Source organism: Hibiscus syriacus, unplaced genomic scaffold (genome assembly GCF_006381635.1).
Source record: "Hibiscus syriacus cultivar Baekdansim isolate YM2019G1 unplaced genomic scaffold, ASM638163v2 tig00014064_pilon, whole genome shotgun sequence".
Lineage (NCBI taxonomy): Eukaryota > Viridiplantae > Streptophyta > Magnoliopsida > Malvales > Malvaceae > Hibiscus > Hibiscus syriacus.
In genome coordinates, this window is record NW_024062313.1 from 399,425 (window position 1) to 419,243 (window position 19,819).

Consider the following 19,819-nt stretch of genomic DNA (forward strand, 5'->3'; position numbering starts at 1 on the left):
ATATTAGTAATAGACAATAGTCATTTAAACATATTAAAATTGTGTACAAACAACGATAAAGATAATCAATATTTTTAAATAACATCAAGTAGTTAAGATGCATGAACCAACTTACTTCGATCATTAAAGGAATTGTTATTATTTCTATAGATCACGAGTTTGAGCACCAACAACTGCAAGGGTGATTGAACGTTCGTTGTCAAATGATTGAGAGTAATAATATTTTATACTTCTAAAAAAAGTTCAATAATTAATAAAAATATTTTAATATAATTTAATGATTGTGTGCTTATTTTACCAAATACAAAAGTATCACCATTGTAAAATGGGTCCTAAAGAAACTTGTTAACATATGTACAGGTGTAAAATTAACATAGTTTAAATGAATAAAGTTGTGTTCGTATTTATTTATCTATTTTTGAAAGTATTTATGTTCATTTGTCTGTTTTTTAAGATGTTTGTTTTTATATTTCGTTCATGTTCGTTTATAGGGATGGAGCTATGATAAAATGTTAAGAGGAAAAATAATTTTATATATATATAAATAATTTATCAAGTATTTAAATCTAAAATTTAGGAGGGATAAAGGCCCTAAACTAACATTTAAATTAAAAATGACCAAAAATGCTAATATACCAAAAAATTTAGGAAGGGCAACAAGCTCACCTAAGCACCATGTAGATTCGTCATTGTTTGTTTATTTATTTTTGAAAATGTTTATGTTCTTTTGTTTAATGTTTAATAACAAAAACTCTCTTTTTACTCTTTTGCTAACAAGCTAACGGAAAATATTAAAAATAAACCACTAGTCCTTTTTTTAGACTTTACAATTTGAACTCTAAAATTTACATTATATTTAAATTAATTCATATTTTCACTAATATTTAAAATAAAAAAATAAAAATAGGAGAACCAAGTAAAGGAGACGATAAACGAGCTAATAAATAAATTTGTTTGTGAACATAAACGAACCAAATATATTTGTATATGTGTTTGTTAATTTATTAATTGAAAAAAAGTATTCATAATAATTCATTTAACTTGATAAATAAACGTTCGTAACAGTTGATCGTAATTTTGTTCATTTACACACTTAAACACCAGTATACTCCAAGCCTAAATAATACGGATGGGCTCTTAAGCCTAATCATAAGTGTCACGCCCCCAGAACTTGGACGCCTAAAATCGTTAGAATATCAGAGTCAAGGTCTGACGGGTCGTGCAGCCTTAGACGCTTTAGACGCTCCTTGGTCTTCTCGGTGACTAAGTAAGCCTTACCCAAGCTAAGTGAGTGTGCAAACTCACAAAGGTTGGAACCAAGCCCTCAAGGCTTCAGATTACGGAAGCTTTAAAAACCAACGTGGCTACTCCGAGCCACAAGGTCGGATTATCGTGTGGAAGTGCTAACACGAAGGTGGCTACTCCTGGCCACCAAGATAGGCAACAAGAACAAAGAAACTAAGAACTCAGAAAGAATAGAGCAAATGCCTCAGAGCTTATATTACTCTCAAAGAGAATAATGAAATTGGGTGATTACAAATGAGGAGAAGAGCTCTCTATTTATAGGGGAGCTCCCTCTCAATCGATGGCTAAGATTGTTTTACATGAAGGGCTAGGATTGATTCCCACCTCCCTTAATTTAAGGCAATCCCACCTAACCTTATCCTTCTAGAATCCTCCAAGGAACGAGCCAGATCTGATGGTTCTGGGCAAGCCCAATAGTCTGTATAATTCTCTTACAGATATCTGCTCGCATGTTTTGGTTCGAATCCACGAGCCTCGACAACACTGCCCCCATCGCCCTCGTCGCTTCTCTCGGACGCCTCAGAATAGATCCTTCACGGACTTGTTAAGCATTCTCCAATAATGGCTAAGTCTGGTGGTCACGGTAAGTCCGATTCTCCGTATTGAACCTCTTGGTCGGACGCTTACACCAATGTCTCGGACCCAAGTTTCTAGCTCGTGACATTCTCCCCCACCGAACCTAGTGACGCCCTCGTCGCTGCACTCGACGATCCTGGGCAACACCATCTTGGAAACTCTTTAGTGCCTTGGCTTGTCACGGTTCTCCCATACGAACTGCTTGCCTTGGCTTTTGTCCCATGTAACTTCACGATCTTTCAAGCCATAGTTCACATCAACTTGGTTGCCTTTCGACGTCTCCGCTTGCTCATGTCCCCTCATAAGGACTCGGCCTCCCATAATGGTTGTGCTCGCTTCGGCTCTTGCCGCCAAGTGATGAAATGGGCTAATATGCCCACAATTGCATCTCTACCGTAGGAACTTCTTCCTACAAGTCTTGATTTGCCTCGGTTTGGACCCTCATGTCCCTTGCGGCAAAGTCTTGGATCCCATCCAAACTTTGTTTCCTCCGCTTTAAAGGTTAGGTCTTGCTTGACCTACACCCATTTAATATAGCAAATCGGACTCAAAAGAACACTAGAATAGTGTTGAGATGTACCTTCCCCTCTGATTTGTTGCCATTTACTCAAAAAATTTGCGTCAACCATTCTTGCTCCATGAAGTCTGACACTCCCCGTATTGAACCCTTGTCATTGGAGTTTTTGGCGCCATCATGTATCGACACTTTCTCACGGCAAAGTCCGATGCCCTTCCTCGTATCCTCCCTTCTATCACGAAGGTTGAAGCTCGCTTCCCACCTTTGAAATGGGTGGTGTCTCTTGAACTTGGCTTATACTCGCCTTGGCATAAATGAACCGTATTGAGTCAATCCTCAGTGCCCCTTCGATCCTTGGTGCGTCTTTTTTTCCGGACAACTCGATCCTGGGCTCATCTATCACCTTGGATGACTCGGCTCCCCTCGAGTAATCTTACAATACTGCTGGTACCTCAAGTTTGCGCCCCTTCGCTTGCTCGACTATTACCCTCGGCTTAGCGTTTGTGTCACTTAAACTAGTGCACACAGCCTCACCAGATCCACCGTCTGGTTCATCGTTGAGTGGACTTTCCCTACCACTCGAGGAACAACATTCTTCATCCTTCGACTTGCCTTCATTGTGGGATATCTTGCCGCTACCCTCGGCTCTCGACTTTGGATTGGAAGTCTTGTTCTTCTTAACCCCAAACTCTTTGATGGACTCAATGGTTGTCAAGGCCTTAGACAGCTCCTTGACTTCCCTTCGCTCCAACACTTTCTGTGCCCACGGCTTTAACCCGAACATAAAGGTGAATAATGCATCTTCTTCAGTCAAACTTGGGACCTTGAGCATGAGTCTTCTGAATCGGCTAACATACTCTTTCAGTGTCCCCTTATGCTTGAGACGTCTCAACGTGGACCACGCCTCCATCTTGGCATATTGTGAGCGAACCTGCTCACTTTGTATCCTCGGCTTGACGGCTTTATCACTTGCTATCGCACCGGGTCCTTTCCTGTGCTCGACTGCTTTGACACCCGCACTCTCGTCACGTCTCGATCCTGGGCGATCTACTTGACAGTTTGTAGTCGCTCCACGCTTGCCCCTTGACTCGGCTACTTTGGAAGATGTAGCCTCATCAGGTCTTGCCCCTGACTTGATTGCTCGATCATTCGCAATCGCATCTGGCTTCCTTCTCGGCTCGACCGCCTCATCCTCGACAGTCTTGCCTCGTCTTGATCCTTGCTTGGCCGCATTGATCCCATCAATCGGACCAAGTATTTCCCTTGACTTGGCACTTTTACTTGTGCCTTCGCCAACTCTCGCTACTTTCCCTTCTCCCATAATCTTTAGGATGGTTGTAAGGTGATGCTTCTCGGGACATCCTCCTCTTATCAAGTGAGGACCATCACAGAAGTAGCATTTCAGCTTTTCCTTGCTCGCATTCTTCTTTTCCCCGGACTTGGCCTTGCCATTATTTCCCGATGGCTTTCCTTGGCCGCGAACAGTCGATGGCTCAACTTGGCCACTCGAAGAGCTTTCTATACCATCTCCCCGCTTCACATTTTCCTGGTCTCCCCCATTGTTGCCACTATCCCTGGGCTTGGGTTTGGACGACACATCGCTCCTTGGCTTGATATCTACAAGCTTAGTCAGTGTTTCGGCTACAACTATGGCTTCCGAAAATCTCTGGGCATCACTTTGCTCTTCCCCGAGCATCACCCCTGGTCTAAGTCCTTCTAAGAAGGTCTTGAGCGCACCCCATTCACTCATTGCTCCCTCACATATGAGTAGCTCCCTCTTGAGCTCATCCACCTCGTTCCTCAAAGCCGTTACCTCGGCTTCTTGGGCATTTCTCCCTCGAACCGTCTCCAACTCATCTAGAACTCGTTGCGTCTCGACCTTGAATCTGCCCTCCATGGACTCTAATCTATCAAGGCGGGACTCCACAACACCCTGGGTCTGCTTGGCCTCATCCTCGGCTTGTTAAAGTCTACCGACCTTTTGTTCCCACGAAGTTGAAACTTGTTCCATCTTGAAGAGCCTCCTTGCGTGGTCACCAAAACCTTCCATCAAGTAGGCCCATTTCCCGTACATTGTGAGTTCATCACTTTGTTCCTCATCAAGACTATCCTCGTCTTCATGAGAGAACTTGTCATCTCGCTCAGACATGCCTTCGACATCACCCTTGAGCCTCTCTACTTCGAGAACCGGCTCCCTTTGGTGTGTTATCGTTGCCTCGAGCATTCCTTCCGAACTCGTCATGGCATCCCCATGCTTGGAGATCGATGATGCTCTTGAGCCCAACGGACTCTCTCTTCCCGTTTCCCACCATGGCACTCCTTGCCTTTATGTGCGGAAACTCCTCTTTTCTTGTGCCCCATATCAATTATCAAATGAAATTGAACGAAGAGTAAGTAAACAGAACTTACCCGGTTTCGCACCTTCCACCAAACTTGGTTGAAACGATCGTTGTCTGCTTGCAACGAAACGCTCTGATACTACTTGTCACGCCCTCAGAACTTCGACGCCTCAAACCGTCAGAATATCAGAGTCAAGGTCTGACGGGTCGTGCGACCTTAGACGCTTTAGACGCTCCTCGGTCTTCTCGGCGACTAAGTAAGCCTTACCCAAGCTAAGTGAGTGTGCAAACTCACAAAGGTTGGAACCAAGCCCTCAAGGCTTCGGATTGCAGAAGCTTTAAAAACCAACGTGGCTACTCTGAGCCACAAGGTGGGACTATCGTGTGGAAGTGCTAACACGAAGGTGGCTACTCCTGGCCACCAAGATAGGCAACAAGAACAAAGAAACTAAGAACTCAGAAAGAATAGAGCAAATGCCTCAGAGCTTATATTACTCTCTCAAAGAGAAGAATGAAATTGGGTGATTACAAATGAGGAGGAGAGCTCTCTATTTATAGGGGAGCTCCCTCTCAATCGATGCCTAAGATCGTTTTACATGAAGGGCTAGGATTGATTCCCACCTAACACACCTCCCTTAATTTAAGGCAATCCCACCTAACCTTATCCTTCTAGAATCCTCCAATGAACGAGTCAGATCTGATGGTTCTGGGCAAGCCCAATAGTCTGTATAATTCTCTTACAGATATCTGCTCGCATGTTTCTGTTCGAATCCACGAGCCTCGACAACACTGCCCCCATCGCTCTCGTCGCTTCTCTCGGACGCCTCGGAATAGATCCTTCACGGACTTGTTAAGCATTCTCCAAGAATGGCTAAGTCTGGTGGTCACGGTAAGTCCGATTCTCCGTATTGAACCTCTTGGTCGACGCTTACACCAATATCTCGGACCCAAGTTTCTAGACCGTGACATTAAGCATAAGACGTTGAATGGGTTGAACATTGAGTCATAATATAGTAGCAGATGGGTTATCAAGGTTTGTCTTTTTAGCAGACACAGTAAAACATGTTCGACCTTCGTCTCCGTTGTCACCCCACCGTCAGATTACCCAACCCCTCCATCAAACTAGTACGTCCCTCCAACAATTCCTAATAGGCAACGTTTTCAGAGAGATGTTAAGAATTCTATCTTTGTCCGTCAGGTCCCGATCTCATTCCCTCTCCCACGAATTTTCTTATTCTTTCATCATCCTACTCAAACTTTGAACCAACAAAACAAAGGCACCGAAGATAATCAAAGCACCCCCGGCCCCGGTTCAGTTTTCAGCAGGGACCCTTCTGACCCACCTCGCCTCTTGGTCGTCCAGCCTCGTCTCCGTCCCTCTACTTTCTTGCAGGCCAAGCTCTTTGTTTAGCTAACTCCCTTGAGGAACAGCGTGATGGCTACTTTGATTCTGATTTCTTCGACAAGGAGTTGCCTCCTCATATTGTTGTCCCAAACCCTTCTCTTAAATCTTCCAAAATCCGCGCTGGTATGCACAAACTAATTTTTAGAGTTTTGACTCGTTAGTTTTTCCTTTGTTTTTAGGCACTTCTTCAATGCTTTGTTCTTGATTTCTTTTTTTTTGTTTATTTCTAGACACGTATTTTGGAGCTGGAACTGTAGAAAACATCAAATGCCATTTGAATGCTTTGGAGTCCAAGGCAAGTAACTTCTTATAATCTTTCTTCTTATGTTCTTCAAAACGAGCTTATGATTTTAGTGCAACTTCGAAAGCCTTATCTATGGCCATATGATTTTACTAGGATGAAGTTGATGCTGTTTTTGTCAATATCATCCTATCTGGAGTGCAGCAACGTAATTTGGAGGCAAGTACTTGCTGCCTAATGTCTCTCCTTTTTCATAAGAAAGGGAAATTCAAGCTGTACTCCTGTGTGTTCTACTAATATATTGCTGTTTTCATTAACAGCGAATTTGGGGTAAACCTGTATTAGATCGTGTGGGCCTCATAATAGAAAAATTCGATGCTCATGCACACACACACACGAAGGAGGTCAAGTTACAGGTACAATTCCGGACTTTCTCCAAAATTGCCTTATGAGGCTTATTTGGTTATCTATTTAACTTTTTTGGGGAGGTGGGGGGTTACCTGATATTGTATAGGCCGAGTTAGCAGCTCTTATGTACAAGAAGAGTAGGCTTGTTCGTCTACGTAGACTGGATGGACGCAATGCTTTTGGCCTTAGTGGAGAAGTTGAAGTTGTTAGTGGACGAGGGTGAGGCCTGAATTTTCCGTAGAACATAATAAAAGCTCTGAAATTTTGTTTGTCTAACAACTATTAGAGAAATCCAAGATAATTTGAACCATTATTCAAGTTGCTTCAGATTCTTATATGAAGCCAAAGAGGTGCTTTAAACCAGTTTTTTTTCTTGTCTCTGGCTGTATTGCTCTTGTATAAATCCTATTTGTTTCCCAACCAAATAAGGAAAAACACTATGAATTGAGAATAAATTTCATGGAAGCAGATCTTTACAGGGTAGGGTCATGTGTAGTAAATTTTTTCATTTTACCGATATTCTTTTTTGAATGTTGAAATTTTTTACTGTGGTTCAAAGTTCAAACAATTTTTTATCTGTCTCTTTACCCTCAATATATTCGTTTATCATGCTTATAATTGCCTGTCATGACTCATGAATAATTGTCTATACTTAGAAGTGGTTTTGATTTGCCTATGTATTTGGTTTCAGGAGAGGAAGTGGTGGTCGTGGTTTCATAAGTGGTGCAGGAGAAACTGAACTGCAGCTTCAGCGCCAAAGGTTTGCTCTTTATACTAATTCATATCATCATATGTAGCTTTGTATATATATGTGTGTTATCATTTACACATATGAATGTTTGACTAGTTGCGTGTCATGTAGCCTTTATATGCATGCTTGTGGCGGTTGTTCTTATTGTTTTAAAGTTCTTTTTGTGTTGGCAAATAGATGTTCCATTGCTATGTGTTATCTGGACACAGCCCATCCCCTCCATAACTGAATACTGTTATTCAACAGTGTCTGTACTTATAATGCTTTAATTAATGGGAGCTTAGGATATTCTGCTTTGGCATTGCCTTGTTGATTATATTCCTTCTCGTTCTAAGATTGTGTTAACCATGAAACGCATGTTCTTTTTCTCTAAGCTTGTAGCAATCCGTATTACTGAATATTTTATTCCTCCTCAATCCTCTCACTTCAGTTTGGATCTGGTTATTTGGTTGTGGCATGCCATACCCGAGCTGTGCAACGGGCAGCTCGTAAAAAACGAGGTGGACTTGTTGGCCAAGGTTTAGCTGCTGTTGCAGTTGTAGGATACACAAATGCTGTAGGTGACCAAAATCTGACCGGAACTGCAGTTTCCCCCCCCCCCCTCTTTTTTTCTCATGCTCAATATTTACCGTCTTTTCTCTATTAACAGGGGAAGTCTACGTTATTTAGTGCACTCTCAGATAGTGATCTGTATAGTGATGCAAGGTATATTTATTATTTAAGACATTTTCCCCTCGAAGTTAAATCCCTTATTATAAGTAAAAGGGTGAATTTTGGCTAATTGGAGGCAGTGACGCGCAGATTGTTTGCAACATCGGATGCTAGACTAAAAAGTGTTGTTCTTCCTTCAGGGTGAGATGGTCCAAATCTAATCTTTTTCTCTCTCCCAAATTTTGGATAATGAAGATCAACATTTCATTTTAATCATTGTTGAGACTATAATATATTGCCATTGATCTTATTTTGCATATAATATGTCAGGAGGAAAGTGCTTCTTAGTGATACTGTGGGTTTCATATCAGATTTGCCAGTGCAGGTAACTGAGAAGCATTGGACATGTGTCATTGATCCTGTTTTTCTTTTTAGTCTTCATTAATCGTTTCACCAACGGATTTTGCTTTATAGTTGGTGGAAGCATTTCATTCAGCCTTAGAAGAGGTGCTAGAGGCTAACCTCCTTGTCGTATGATGGATAAACTCTCCTCTTTTAGTTTTCATAAAACTAATCTATTTTAAATTTAGATCTGGTTTTCTTTACTTAGTCTATTTATAAAAGCAGTTGCGTTTAAAGATGACGACCTTATGATTATCGTTAACCAATCAAATCTGTTTAACAGTGCTGAACCTTCTCTTGGTTGTAGAGTTTCTCCCGTTGTTTCAGAAGGGAGCTAAGTTTGAAAATGCTGATACATTAAAAAGAGAATGAAAGAAGGAATATTACTTACCAATTGAAATTTGTCTTTTTCCTAAACTTATATGTTCTTGTGTTGTAAAGCCAGGAACTTGAGAAATGAGTTTATGGTAGATTCTATTTAGAAAGAGTTGAAAGGGCACTATCTTGCTTCAAGAATATTGATATCTGCCTCTGTCTTTCCCTCCTTACACCGTGTTTTCCCTAGTAGCTTGTTTACCCTCTTTAGTAGCGGTTGCATCTGCCAAGGCTCCTGTAACCCAGATATATCCTCTCTATGAGACCGATTTATTGTACAATGAAAGGTTTGCTGTTACTAACTATTATTGTCGCTTTTGTTTAAAGTGGTCTGTTTCTAAATGAAATTTTTTGTTTATAAGATCAACCGGCCACAGTAAAGAACAAATATAATCAGTAAGGTCTGATGAGTGATGCTTGAAACATATTTGAATCATCTTTTGTGCAGCATAATTCAAGTATCTTTCTTTTGGTATGGAATTTATGAAACATCATCTCTTGAATCAGAGAAAACCAGATTGCTGAAATTCGGTCTGCTTATAGATTCTTTTCAAATATTTCTGCAGCATGTTATAGATTGCACTGCACCTAATCGTGACGAGCATCATTCCACAGTGTTGCAAGTTCTTGAACAAATTGGAGTGCCAGAGGAGAAGCTTCAGAACATGGTTGAAGCCTGGAACAAGGTACTTCACATTTTTTACCTCTCCTCCCTCCAGAGATTTAAAAAGAAAAAGAAATGAAAATGTCTTCTAACTTCACAATCTACTCAGATTGATTATGAAGAAGAAATGGGTGATGCTGAAGATGTTGAGATCAGCGATTTCTCAGGTGCAGAAGATGGCGAGACTGAAGGTTCTCCAGAAGAAGATTGTGATGTGGCGTCGGAGCTATTAGATGGGAAATCAGTTGATGGTAGTGATGCATTGAAGCCTTCACTTGGGGAGCTTCAATACACCATTAATGATGATAAGCAAGGGGATTACTCTGACGGTTGGCTGTGGTCAGGGGAGGACTCTGCGGATGACTACTGGAATACCCTGAATGACCAGAAGCAAGCCGAGACCTCTAATGACCGTAAGGCGGAAAAAGATTCTGAAGCTGAACCTCAGCATGTTCCACACGTCAAAGTATCTGCACTGACTGGTGTGGGCTTGCAACAACTGTTGGAACTTATAGATGAAAAGCTCAAGGTGCAAGATGAGCAGCTGAAGTCTGAAAAAGTAGTGGGAAACAGTTTCATCAATCGGAAATGGAAACCGCCTAGAAAAGGAGATGAAGATGTAGCAGTTGAACAGCGATAAGCAACAGGCAATTGCTTTATCACGCGCTCTATTATTGTATCGAAATACAGTTGAAACCCTGATGGCATAGATGATGAATAAGCAAGATAGAAAGCAGAGATGAAACTCTTTGGTTTGCCTTGTTCAAGTTTGAGCTATGGGATGTGGAATTTACGGAGCAAGACGAGTTTCCAGACATCTAAATTTGCTTTCAATAACCTGATTATGCCGCAGGAGAACTTAAACTTTACTTATAAAGGTTTGAATCCAAATCTTTGGATTTTGTACACTTAGAAAATTTTAAACAAAAAATGTTTATTTATTATATATTGAAATTTAGTTTAAAAGGTAAAGGTGCTTGAAGTCTTTGAACCTTTTTCAAAAAATGAAATTCACTTGGAATACTTTAAAGCAATATATGCGTGTATGATTTTCACTGCTGTAATAATTTCTTACATACAAACATGAAGCTAAGGTTTTCCATATTTACATTTCGGTTCAGCCTTGTTTTGTTTTTAATTCGTTTTCTAATTAGTATTAAACCTGATTGGTTTCCATAATAAACTAACAAAATATTTATTAGATTTGTCAAGATCTGACTCATGCCCATTCATTATGAGTGAGACCGTATGCCAGAATTTGAACTCGGGAGTCGAGGAGCGAAATGACGAAAGTCATCAGATTCGCAGGTGGGGGCGATGGGCCATCCTGCATCTCCGGATCCACCTGAAGAGAAAGGAACCTCATCAAGTAGATGCGCTGATGATGTAGAAATCCTAAACAAAGTACACGCGGGCGGCGTAGATCAACACCAGCGATACACTACGTGGGTGACCGTCTTGTCCAGAATGTGCCGGTGTCGCCGCAACTAATTTTCAACTACAATGAAGGAACACACTATAAATAATAAAACAGATGGCAAAGTAACATTCTTTTCAACTTTTGCTTCTCTGCTTATGGCAATAAAATCTTCAGACACCGGAGAGATTATATCATATACAGAAAATGACTAATCCCAAAGATTAGCTTATAAAAATAGAGAAATAATAATCTGTCATTACAAAAGACTCAATGCTGCAGACATTTTTGTTTGCTGATGACATGTTTCTGAGGTAACCAATCTCTAACCAAGGAGGCAACGCATTGTGTGCTTACAAGACAAACATACAAGTATTGCCCCACAATCAATACAATATACACAATCATATAATTGCAAAAACCCTCCCAACAGAAATGAAAATTCTAAGAGATTCTGAAGTCGGTAAGGTAATCTTAATGGGAGAGTATTTGTTCCATTAGTTTCGAGAGCAGAGGCGGCAGCCCCACTGAGGACACCGCCGCTGGCCTTGCTGGTTGGGTTGTGGATGTTGGTGAGTCACCTGCACGCCCTTCGCCTCTTGGCCCTTCCCTTCCAAAGAACAATTGTCCGCTGTTGCAACCTGTCTTCCTACTTCACCTTTTGCATTTACGGTGTCGAATTCCTGGATTGGATGTTCATATTGAATTTTGCATTTGGTATAATATTGAGACAATGGTGATGGTTGCTCGGTCTCCAACACCATTTTCGAAGAGGCCCTAACATCAAGTATACACCTACACTTGTTACGCCCTCCTATATCTCATGTCCAAGTCTACTTATTTGTGCAATTCGATTTAAAAAAATATGCTTTTTGATATTAGGCATGAACCAAGCGAACTCAGTTGTTAAAAGGACAGTTATCCTTCAAGGTCTCGGGTTCGAGCACGATGTCTGCGAGTGTGTATTAGTGTTCATTGTCAAATGGTAGAGAATGTTTCAAATAGATAATACCTTAACAGACCAAAAAAGCAAGGATGGAGTGGGTCTAAACCTAAAAGTCAGGAATATTAGTGAGTGTCACACACCAAGAAGAACCAGTTCATCAGTCAATCAATACATACATTTTCTACGAAGACAGTACCCAATTTGGTCCATTTATTGATTGTTTATGAGTGTCCTTAATAGCATGTTGAAGATGGGATTTTATCAAGTATTTGTAAAGCTTCTTTCATTGATGGTCTCTTTTGTGGGATTGGAGAAACGCAACTGTATCCCAACCTAAAACAAAGCAGCAAAACATCCTCTTTGCCTTCCAAATTGCCACGGACTGCTGCATCAGCCATCCTCAGCGCCTTGTTTTTGTCTTCCACGACGATCCCATTCCCCTGCCCGAGCTCATCGACCACCACCACTTTCCCCGTTAGGAGTTCGAGTAATATGATACCAAATGAGAACACATCCCACTTGGGATGAGGCTTCAAGCTCCTAAGTGACTCGGGAGCGTGGTAAGGCGATACATCTAATGAACTCGGGCTTGGACTCGGGCTAGGTCCCACTAAGTCTTGGAAGCTTTCTCTCGACGCGGTTGACCTCTTGCTACCGAAGTTTCGGGCTGATATTCCTGCTTTAGAACTCGTGTCGCCTGTTACCAGCCTTTCCAACCCAAAATCTCCAATCTTGGCTTCCATGTCGGTATCTAACAGGATATTGCTCGGCTTCAAATTCGCATGCACATGCTTCTTCTCATGGAGATATGCGAGCCCACGGGCCACACCTTTAGCAATCTTTAGCCGAGATTCCCATGGAAGATGACAAGGTGAAGAACCAGCTTTTCCTGAAATACAACCAACATTTAAACCCTTTAGAGTGCAACCGCAAGAACAAGCCACTCACACTAAAAAATACGTCAATATTTTTAACTAAAATAATTTAGTGTTTTGGCTATCTATGTGGATAAAAATTTGATTTGATTTGAAAAAATTAATTTTTTTGATTTGACTTGACTCGGTTTATAATTTTATAAATTCGATTATACTCATAAAAAATTTAAATTCGAGTTAAGTTATAAAATATAACTAGAATAACTTGAAATTTTCATAATTAGAATATTGATTTTCAAGTTCAAGTTAGGTCACTCAACTCTATACGATATATGTATATCATACATGAATATATATGTGTGTGTGGGGTTATAGAAAATCGTTTAAATTGGAATATAACATTATAAATATTTATAATTAAATTTAAACAGAAACTTGAACAACTCAATTTGACTCGAATCGAAATTCATAAACTCGACTCTATTTGAAAAAAGTTCAAATAAGTTTTATGTTATAAAACAAGACTCGCCAACTCGACTCACTTGAATTTTTTTACTCGACTTGACTCAATCAAATTCTCACCCCTAATTCTAACATTTGACATTATCTAAATAAATTGACTAAATTACGTTAAACTAAAGTATAATGATTAAATCTTAAATTTGAGCAAAGTAGAGGGGGCAAAACTAAAATTTAATCATGAAAAATAAAAAAAGGATAGGAAAATTGGAAGATAAATCGCAGTAAAACGCCGTCGAGGTAAAGGATGGGAAAATGGGACAGTTGACTTTGCCATGCATTAAACTACTGTGGCGTACTTTAACAAATACCCATACTGTTTTTTTACTAAAGTACACATAGGGAAATTGAAGAATAGGATAAGGACTTACTGTAACGAGCGTTGGCGAGGCTGCCATTTGGTACAAAATCGTAGATGGTGAGCTTTTCATCTACTCCCCAGTAGAACCCGCGAATCTTGACCAAATTCGGGTGAATCAGTTTGGAAATGACCCGGACCTGGTTCTCGAAATCCCTGAACCGATCCACACTGCTCTCACCGATCCTTCGAACCGCCAACGACGTCCCGTCTTCCAGCACCACCTTGTACATTATGCTGGAACCCGTCGCACCTAAAATGTAAGCCGATGCTTTGAGTAACGTCTCCAGCTCAAGCTGCTTTTCCCCATCAACCGTCACCAGTGTCCCTTTCTTGTCCTCTCCTTGCTCTTGCTGCCATTGATTGTCTTGACTTTTGCTCCCGCTTTGCTCTTCTTCGGTGTCGGGATCTTCCTCGTGCTCTCCTCTCTTTCTTAAACACGACCATCTCGAAAACCCTTTGGATTCCGACGATGAAGATGTTATGGACAAATTGTCTCTGCCCGTGTTTGCTTCTTGCTTCGTTGCGGTTTCGACTCTCTTTCTCTTCCTTAACTTGTACACCAAGATGAAAACCATTATAACGAATGCGATTCCGGCTATATCTCCCACAACAATTCCTACAATTGTTCCTGCTTTGAGCATGCTTTCATCTTGCTTTTTAGCTCCCGGCGACGATTCCGGCGTATCGGAGTCCATCGTTCTGGGGATGGTGGCGATTGCTGGTGGAGAAGTTGGTGAAGAAGGGATAGGACAATGACTTCTGGTAGCTTCACCGCATAGATCAGGATTCTCGGAAAAAGATTTGGATTCTTGATTCTTAAGAACGACAGAATCCGGGATTTCTCCTCTGAGGTTATTGAAAGAAAGATCAATGGTAGCGTTACCAGGGATTTTCTCTGCGAATTGCGGTGGAAATTCCCCGGAAAGTCTGTTATAAGAAACGTTCAAGTAGCTAACTTTTTCGCCTCCGAAATTAGGAGGCAAGGACCCATTTATAAGATTTGAAGAAAGATCCAAAAGTTGAAGAGATTGGAACCCAGTTGGAAGGTTTCCAGACAAGTAATTGTTCTTCAAAGAAACAACAGTTAGGTTCCGGATGGTAGTGAGAGTTGCAGGTAAAGTCCCCGTCAATGCATTATCGGAGAGGTTAAGGAATCGGAGATTTCTCAACCGTCCTATTGTTTCCGGTATAAACCCAGAAATGGAATTGTTAGACAAATCAACGACCGAAGCTGTGTTGCATTGAAAAATGAAAGAGGAAGAGACCCGTTGAATGGTAGTGAGAGTTGCAGGTAAAGTCCCCGTCAATGCATTATCGGAGAGGTTAAGGAATCGGAGATTTCTCAACCGTCCTATTGTTTCCGGTATAAACCCAGAAATGGAATTGTTAGACAAATCAAGCGACCGAAGCTGTGTTGCATTGAAAATTGAAAGAGGAAGAGACCCGTTGAAGGAATTATTGGATAGATCGAGATTTTCAAGGTACTGAATCATGCCCAGATCGGAAGGGATCGAACCAAGAAGCCGACAATTTGGAAGAGACAATGCTGTAACACGAGAATAGACATCGGAGTCGTTGTCTGGTCTTCCACAAGTCACTCCATTCCACGAACATGGCGCCTGGTCGGAGTTGTTCCAGCTCTGTAACACGTTTAGAGGATCACCCAGAATAAATAGTTTGAGAGAAAGCAAGAGAACCCCATCTGTGTTCAGTCCCAAAGCTTGAACCACAACAAGAACAAGAACAACGATCCACCATAAATGGAGTGTAAAACTCGAGATTGAACTCATGATTTGTCAAACTGAAAATCCAACATTTCTGCTGTGGAACATGAACACAAAGAGAGAGAAATGACTAAAACAAGTAACTCATATTTATCTTGTATGCTTATGAAGGTGCAGATACCACGTGATGAAAGTTGTTTTTAAAAAACAATACTAATAAACAGCTCAACAAAGCAAACTTGTAATCACCATAGTGGACTGGTACACAGATCTCAGCAGATGTATTTATAATTTAAGGTTTACTATAAAAATCGATTAAATACTGCTCTCGCTGTTGTTGGTTTTATGTGTTTATTAGTCCTGAGAAGATTCATTAAATAATAAATGAAAAATCGCCTACAAGCAACAATATCAGAATACAAAGCATCTTTGCTGCAAGACATGCATGTGAAGATGAAAGTTGCAGTATTCTCCTACATTGACTTTAATCAAGCTTTCTATTTCTTTAATCACGTAATCACAAAAAAAACATTGTAACGTTGACTAAATAATCAATTTGTCTCTTATTTTTTAAAACATTTTGATCTTCCAACATTACATTTTGGGACAAAAGGATCATTTCGTAGATAAAAATATTTGTCAATATACGACCAACGCTCTAAAATAGTGGCATGTTGCCCTAATATAGATGTTATTGGTCAAAATACTTCAAAAATATAATAAGAACTAAAGTGATTATTTAATCAAATGTTAAGAGTATTTTTACTCTTAAATGAAATGTTCAAGGTCAAAATGCTTTATAAAAAAGGAATTAAAATAATTTTTTAATCAAGCGTCATGAAATTTTTTTAGCATTATATCTTCTTTAATCTAAACCGTTAAAAATCAAATTTTGGTTCGTTCTATTCTTTTTTTTTCCCATGCGAAATATTTATATTTGAGGAAGATTATTTAGTCCAAAATAAAGTATGGCACAAATTTCATTTAGGACTAATAATAATATTTATAAACCAATTTTCTAGTGTTATATGCATATCATTTATCATATAAAATTGTTAAAAGAAGTCAAATTTTTATGTTCATTAAAACATTAATAAATACTATATCATCTTTTTTTCCCGCACTTGCACTCACAAGGGGAATGATATTCTTGTTTATTCTTTCGGGTAAAGAGACAAGGGGATGAGCATATATTCTCATTCCCCACGGCCACACTTGCAGTATTTTTCATGATTGTATATGGGGTAACATTAATCAAACATTGCTGCATTGATGAGCATGATTTTTAGGGCAGCATTATTGTTGAAGGGTCCTTAATCTCTCATCAGAACGTCGTTATCGAATTTCATGAGAATTATATATAGGTATGCTTTCATTGCTAGACCGTTTCAAACATTGACTAGCTGGTGAGCCCTTGCTATAAACATCTCGTATATCTTTAAAAAGATTGTAAGAAATATCAAACATTCAATTAGTCTAGTGGGATGAGACACTAAATCTTTTAAAAAATGCGATGATTTTGATAATTTAAGAACGAACTTCTAAAATTTTAAAAATAAATGTATCTATTATCTCTTTATCTAACCGTTTGTCTAATTGAATGTAATGGATTTATAATAAGGGAGAAGGCTTTGATTTTTTCTTCTTATTAAGATATGGCGTCGGTATTCTAGTCGTCACATGGGAATCAATGCATCGTCATCATTAAAACAGCAATATTAAACACATAAAAACATTGATCCTCTCCTCTCTTTTGTCATAGTTGGGTTGCAGCTTTACCAATAACGCACCTCGTTACGTGAGAATTATGCATATTAAAAAGAAAGTAGTTGAATCCATTAAGATGTTAATAAAATACAGGGATTTAAATGAATTTTTAATGCTGATGTGGTCCATTAAACCCTTTCCCTTCTTAGTAAGGTAGTATTCATTCTATTCTTTTTCATATATTTAAAATCAAATTAATCTATTATCTGAATCAAATTTAATTGTCTTTATATTTAATGGCACCTAAAGATTAAAGTTCAAACCTTTTAGGAGGATTCCGATACGTTTAAATACAATTATTCTTTTGATTTGAAGGAAGAATAATCATTTTTATAGAATTAAATTAGATTATATAAAAAATAGAACAGCATACATAATTCTAAAACATAAATAAGAAAAGAATTGAACAGTCTTTACTTTTTCTAGTACCACTAAAATTTAAATTAATGCAGCAAAAGCTAGCTGCTGATTCTCATAATTCTCATTTCATCCACTGAAACTGAATAAGAATACATAAAGGAAAGCTACGATAAAGCATTGAACTTTTTCTTTTTCTATGTTTAAAAAGAGAGAGGATGTGACAGCATCAATACAAACGCAATAGACAAGTGCTGGATTCAGGCCAATAACCGATCTAAAATATATTAACAATATTAATTTTTTTTAAGATGTAAAAAACAAAATTTTAAGATAAATAATATAAATGATTAATTAGAAAATAAAATTTAGGATAAACAACAATGACAAGATCCATCACTGAATAGGGCATCAGCGTTCAGCTGTTTTCGTTGGATAGAAAAAAAGATATAAACTTTTGAAAAGCTCAATCTGGGATCCACCCTACCCTCAGGTTAAAGATTTTGACTCCTTTCTTTCTCGACTAACATCAACATTGGGTTAAAAAGAAAAGAAAAGAAGAGAAACAGGCAGAGAAAGAAAGCAGACAATATCACATTTTGGCTGTATCAACATCATGCTTCTACAGTGCTTTCACTTTCCATTTCTCTCATTTCTTCTCTAAAGTTACTGAATTTTTATTATATTGAAAGAAAACAAATAAAAAAAAGACAATTGAATTATAATTGTTAAAATGATATGATATCTTTATAATCGAACTGATAATGGAGTTGTTATATTTTAGCCCAAAGTATAATTTGTAATCAAATTAGATTTTAGTGTAATTCTAGTAATGAATGTTAATTAGTATTTAAATTTATTTAATAAGTAAATATTTATTTTAATAAATAATTTGTGTTCATAACAATTTTTGGTGATCAAGTATTTGACTCTATAAATAGAAAGTATGTCTTAACTTTTAGAATTATGAGAGAAAATTATTTTAGAGAGATATAATTCCTAATCAGAGTGACATGAGATGTAATTTACCCATACATAAATACATGGATCTAAAATTGAAGCAGTAAGTGTAAACAGACACCATTTCTATTTCCTGGAGTTGCTTCAGCTGAGCTCTCAAACCCCAAATGGGAGGATCGTGTTTCTCCTTCTCGTCTTCCACACGAAACCGAAGAATGTATCAGTCTGTAGACCTGTTATTTCAGCAGGTTCAGAAAACACCCAATCCTAGTAAAAATTTGCTGCTTTAAACACCCATTACCAGAATCTAACTGCCCCTTGTCTGTTGGTGAACAATAAAAAGTTATAATTTTGATAGCCAAAACACAACAACCAACAAGTGTAGGCTAGTAGCTATACTACTTTCACCTGAAAACTTGGAAAAAATAAAAATGTAGTGCGAGTGCTCGTCATCAGGTCATGCCAACTCTTGCCCTTTTTTTTAATCTTCTTACAGTTAGGCATTCCCACCAACATTGTTGTAAACTAAAAGAGAGAACACGGTGATATGAATTAATACAGCCAACGTGTTCCTTTTTTTGGGTGAAATTTGTCTGGTTTTTAAAATTTTGTACACCTTAAAATTTTGGTTTGGACAAAATAAATTTATTACCAAAACGTGTGCACCTAATAATTGAGGTATTTCCATTGGTTGACACTGGAGAGACTATGACGGGTGTGAAATTCCGGCAATAGTGTAGCCCTGGGTGGGATAATGTGGCTTGATTTTTGTGCCAACTAAAACCATTTTAATTGTTGGTTTGTCACAAAGTAATATAAAATCGAGTAGAGTATAAGTGACATAGTGTGTACATATACATATTATCAACATGAAATTTTATATGGGTTGGACACAAAATTTTAAGAACACAAACAATAAAATAGATAATTACTCAAAAAAAATCAAATTTTAAAATATTATGTTCTGTCCAAAATAAGGTTAAACCTAACATGTAATCCCACATGCTTAGCTACTTATAAGTGCTCATTTTTTTAGGGTAAAATAAAGAGACAGATTTATGTTTTGATTAATGGAGTTTCAGTTAGGTCCGTGAATAGTACGAGACAGGCTGGTTGGATAGCTTAATCAGACTTAAACTATAATCGGATCAGTGGGTCGGTGAGGTTTAATAGTTTTTCACCCATAAGCTTGTTCTCAGGCAGCTTGTCAACGCCTTGCTTGGATTTTCATCAGATTCCGTCTTTGTCTTTAGTTAATT

The 19,819-nt window shown here is 38.7% G+C and overlaps 1 protein-coding gene and 1 pseudogene across 1 annotated transcript; one reads left to right on the plus strand and one right to left on the minus strand.

Moving 5' to 3' along the window:
- The first annotated feature begins 5,891 nt into the window (after positions 1-5,891).
- On the plus strand, positions 5,892-10,322 carry LOC120206866 (annotated as a pseudogene).
- A 1,823-nt stretch (positions 10,323-12,145) lies between these two features.
- On the minus strand, positions 12,146-15,569 carry LOC120206867 (probable LRR receptor-like serine/threonine-protein kinase At4g37250). Its single transcript, XM_039206444.1, has 3 exons — positions 15,155-15,569; positions 13,763-14,977; positions 12,146-12,886 (listed from the first exon to the last, which is right to left on the minus strand). The coding sequence occupies exons 1-3, from the start codon at positions 15,540-15,542 to the stop codon at positions 12,231-12,233; spliced, it is 2,259 nt and encodes a 752-aa protein (XP_039062375.1). The 5' UTR covers positions 15,543-15,569; the 3' UTR covers positions 12,146-12,230.
- Positions 15,570-19,819: the final 4,250 nt, after the last annotated feature.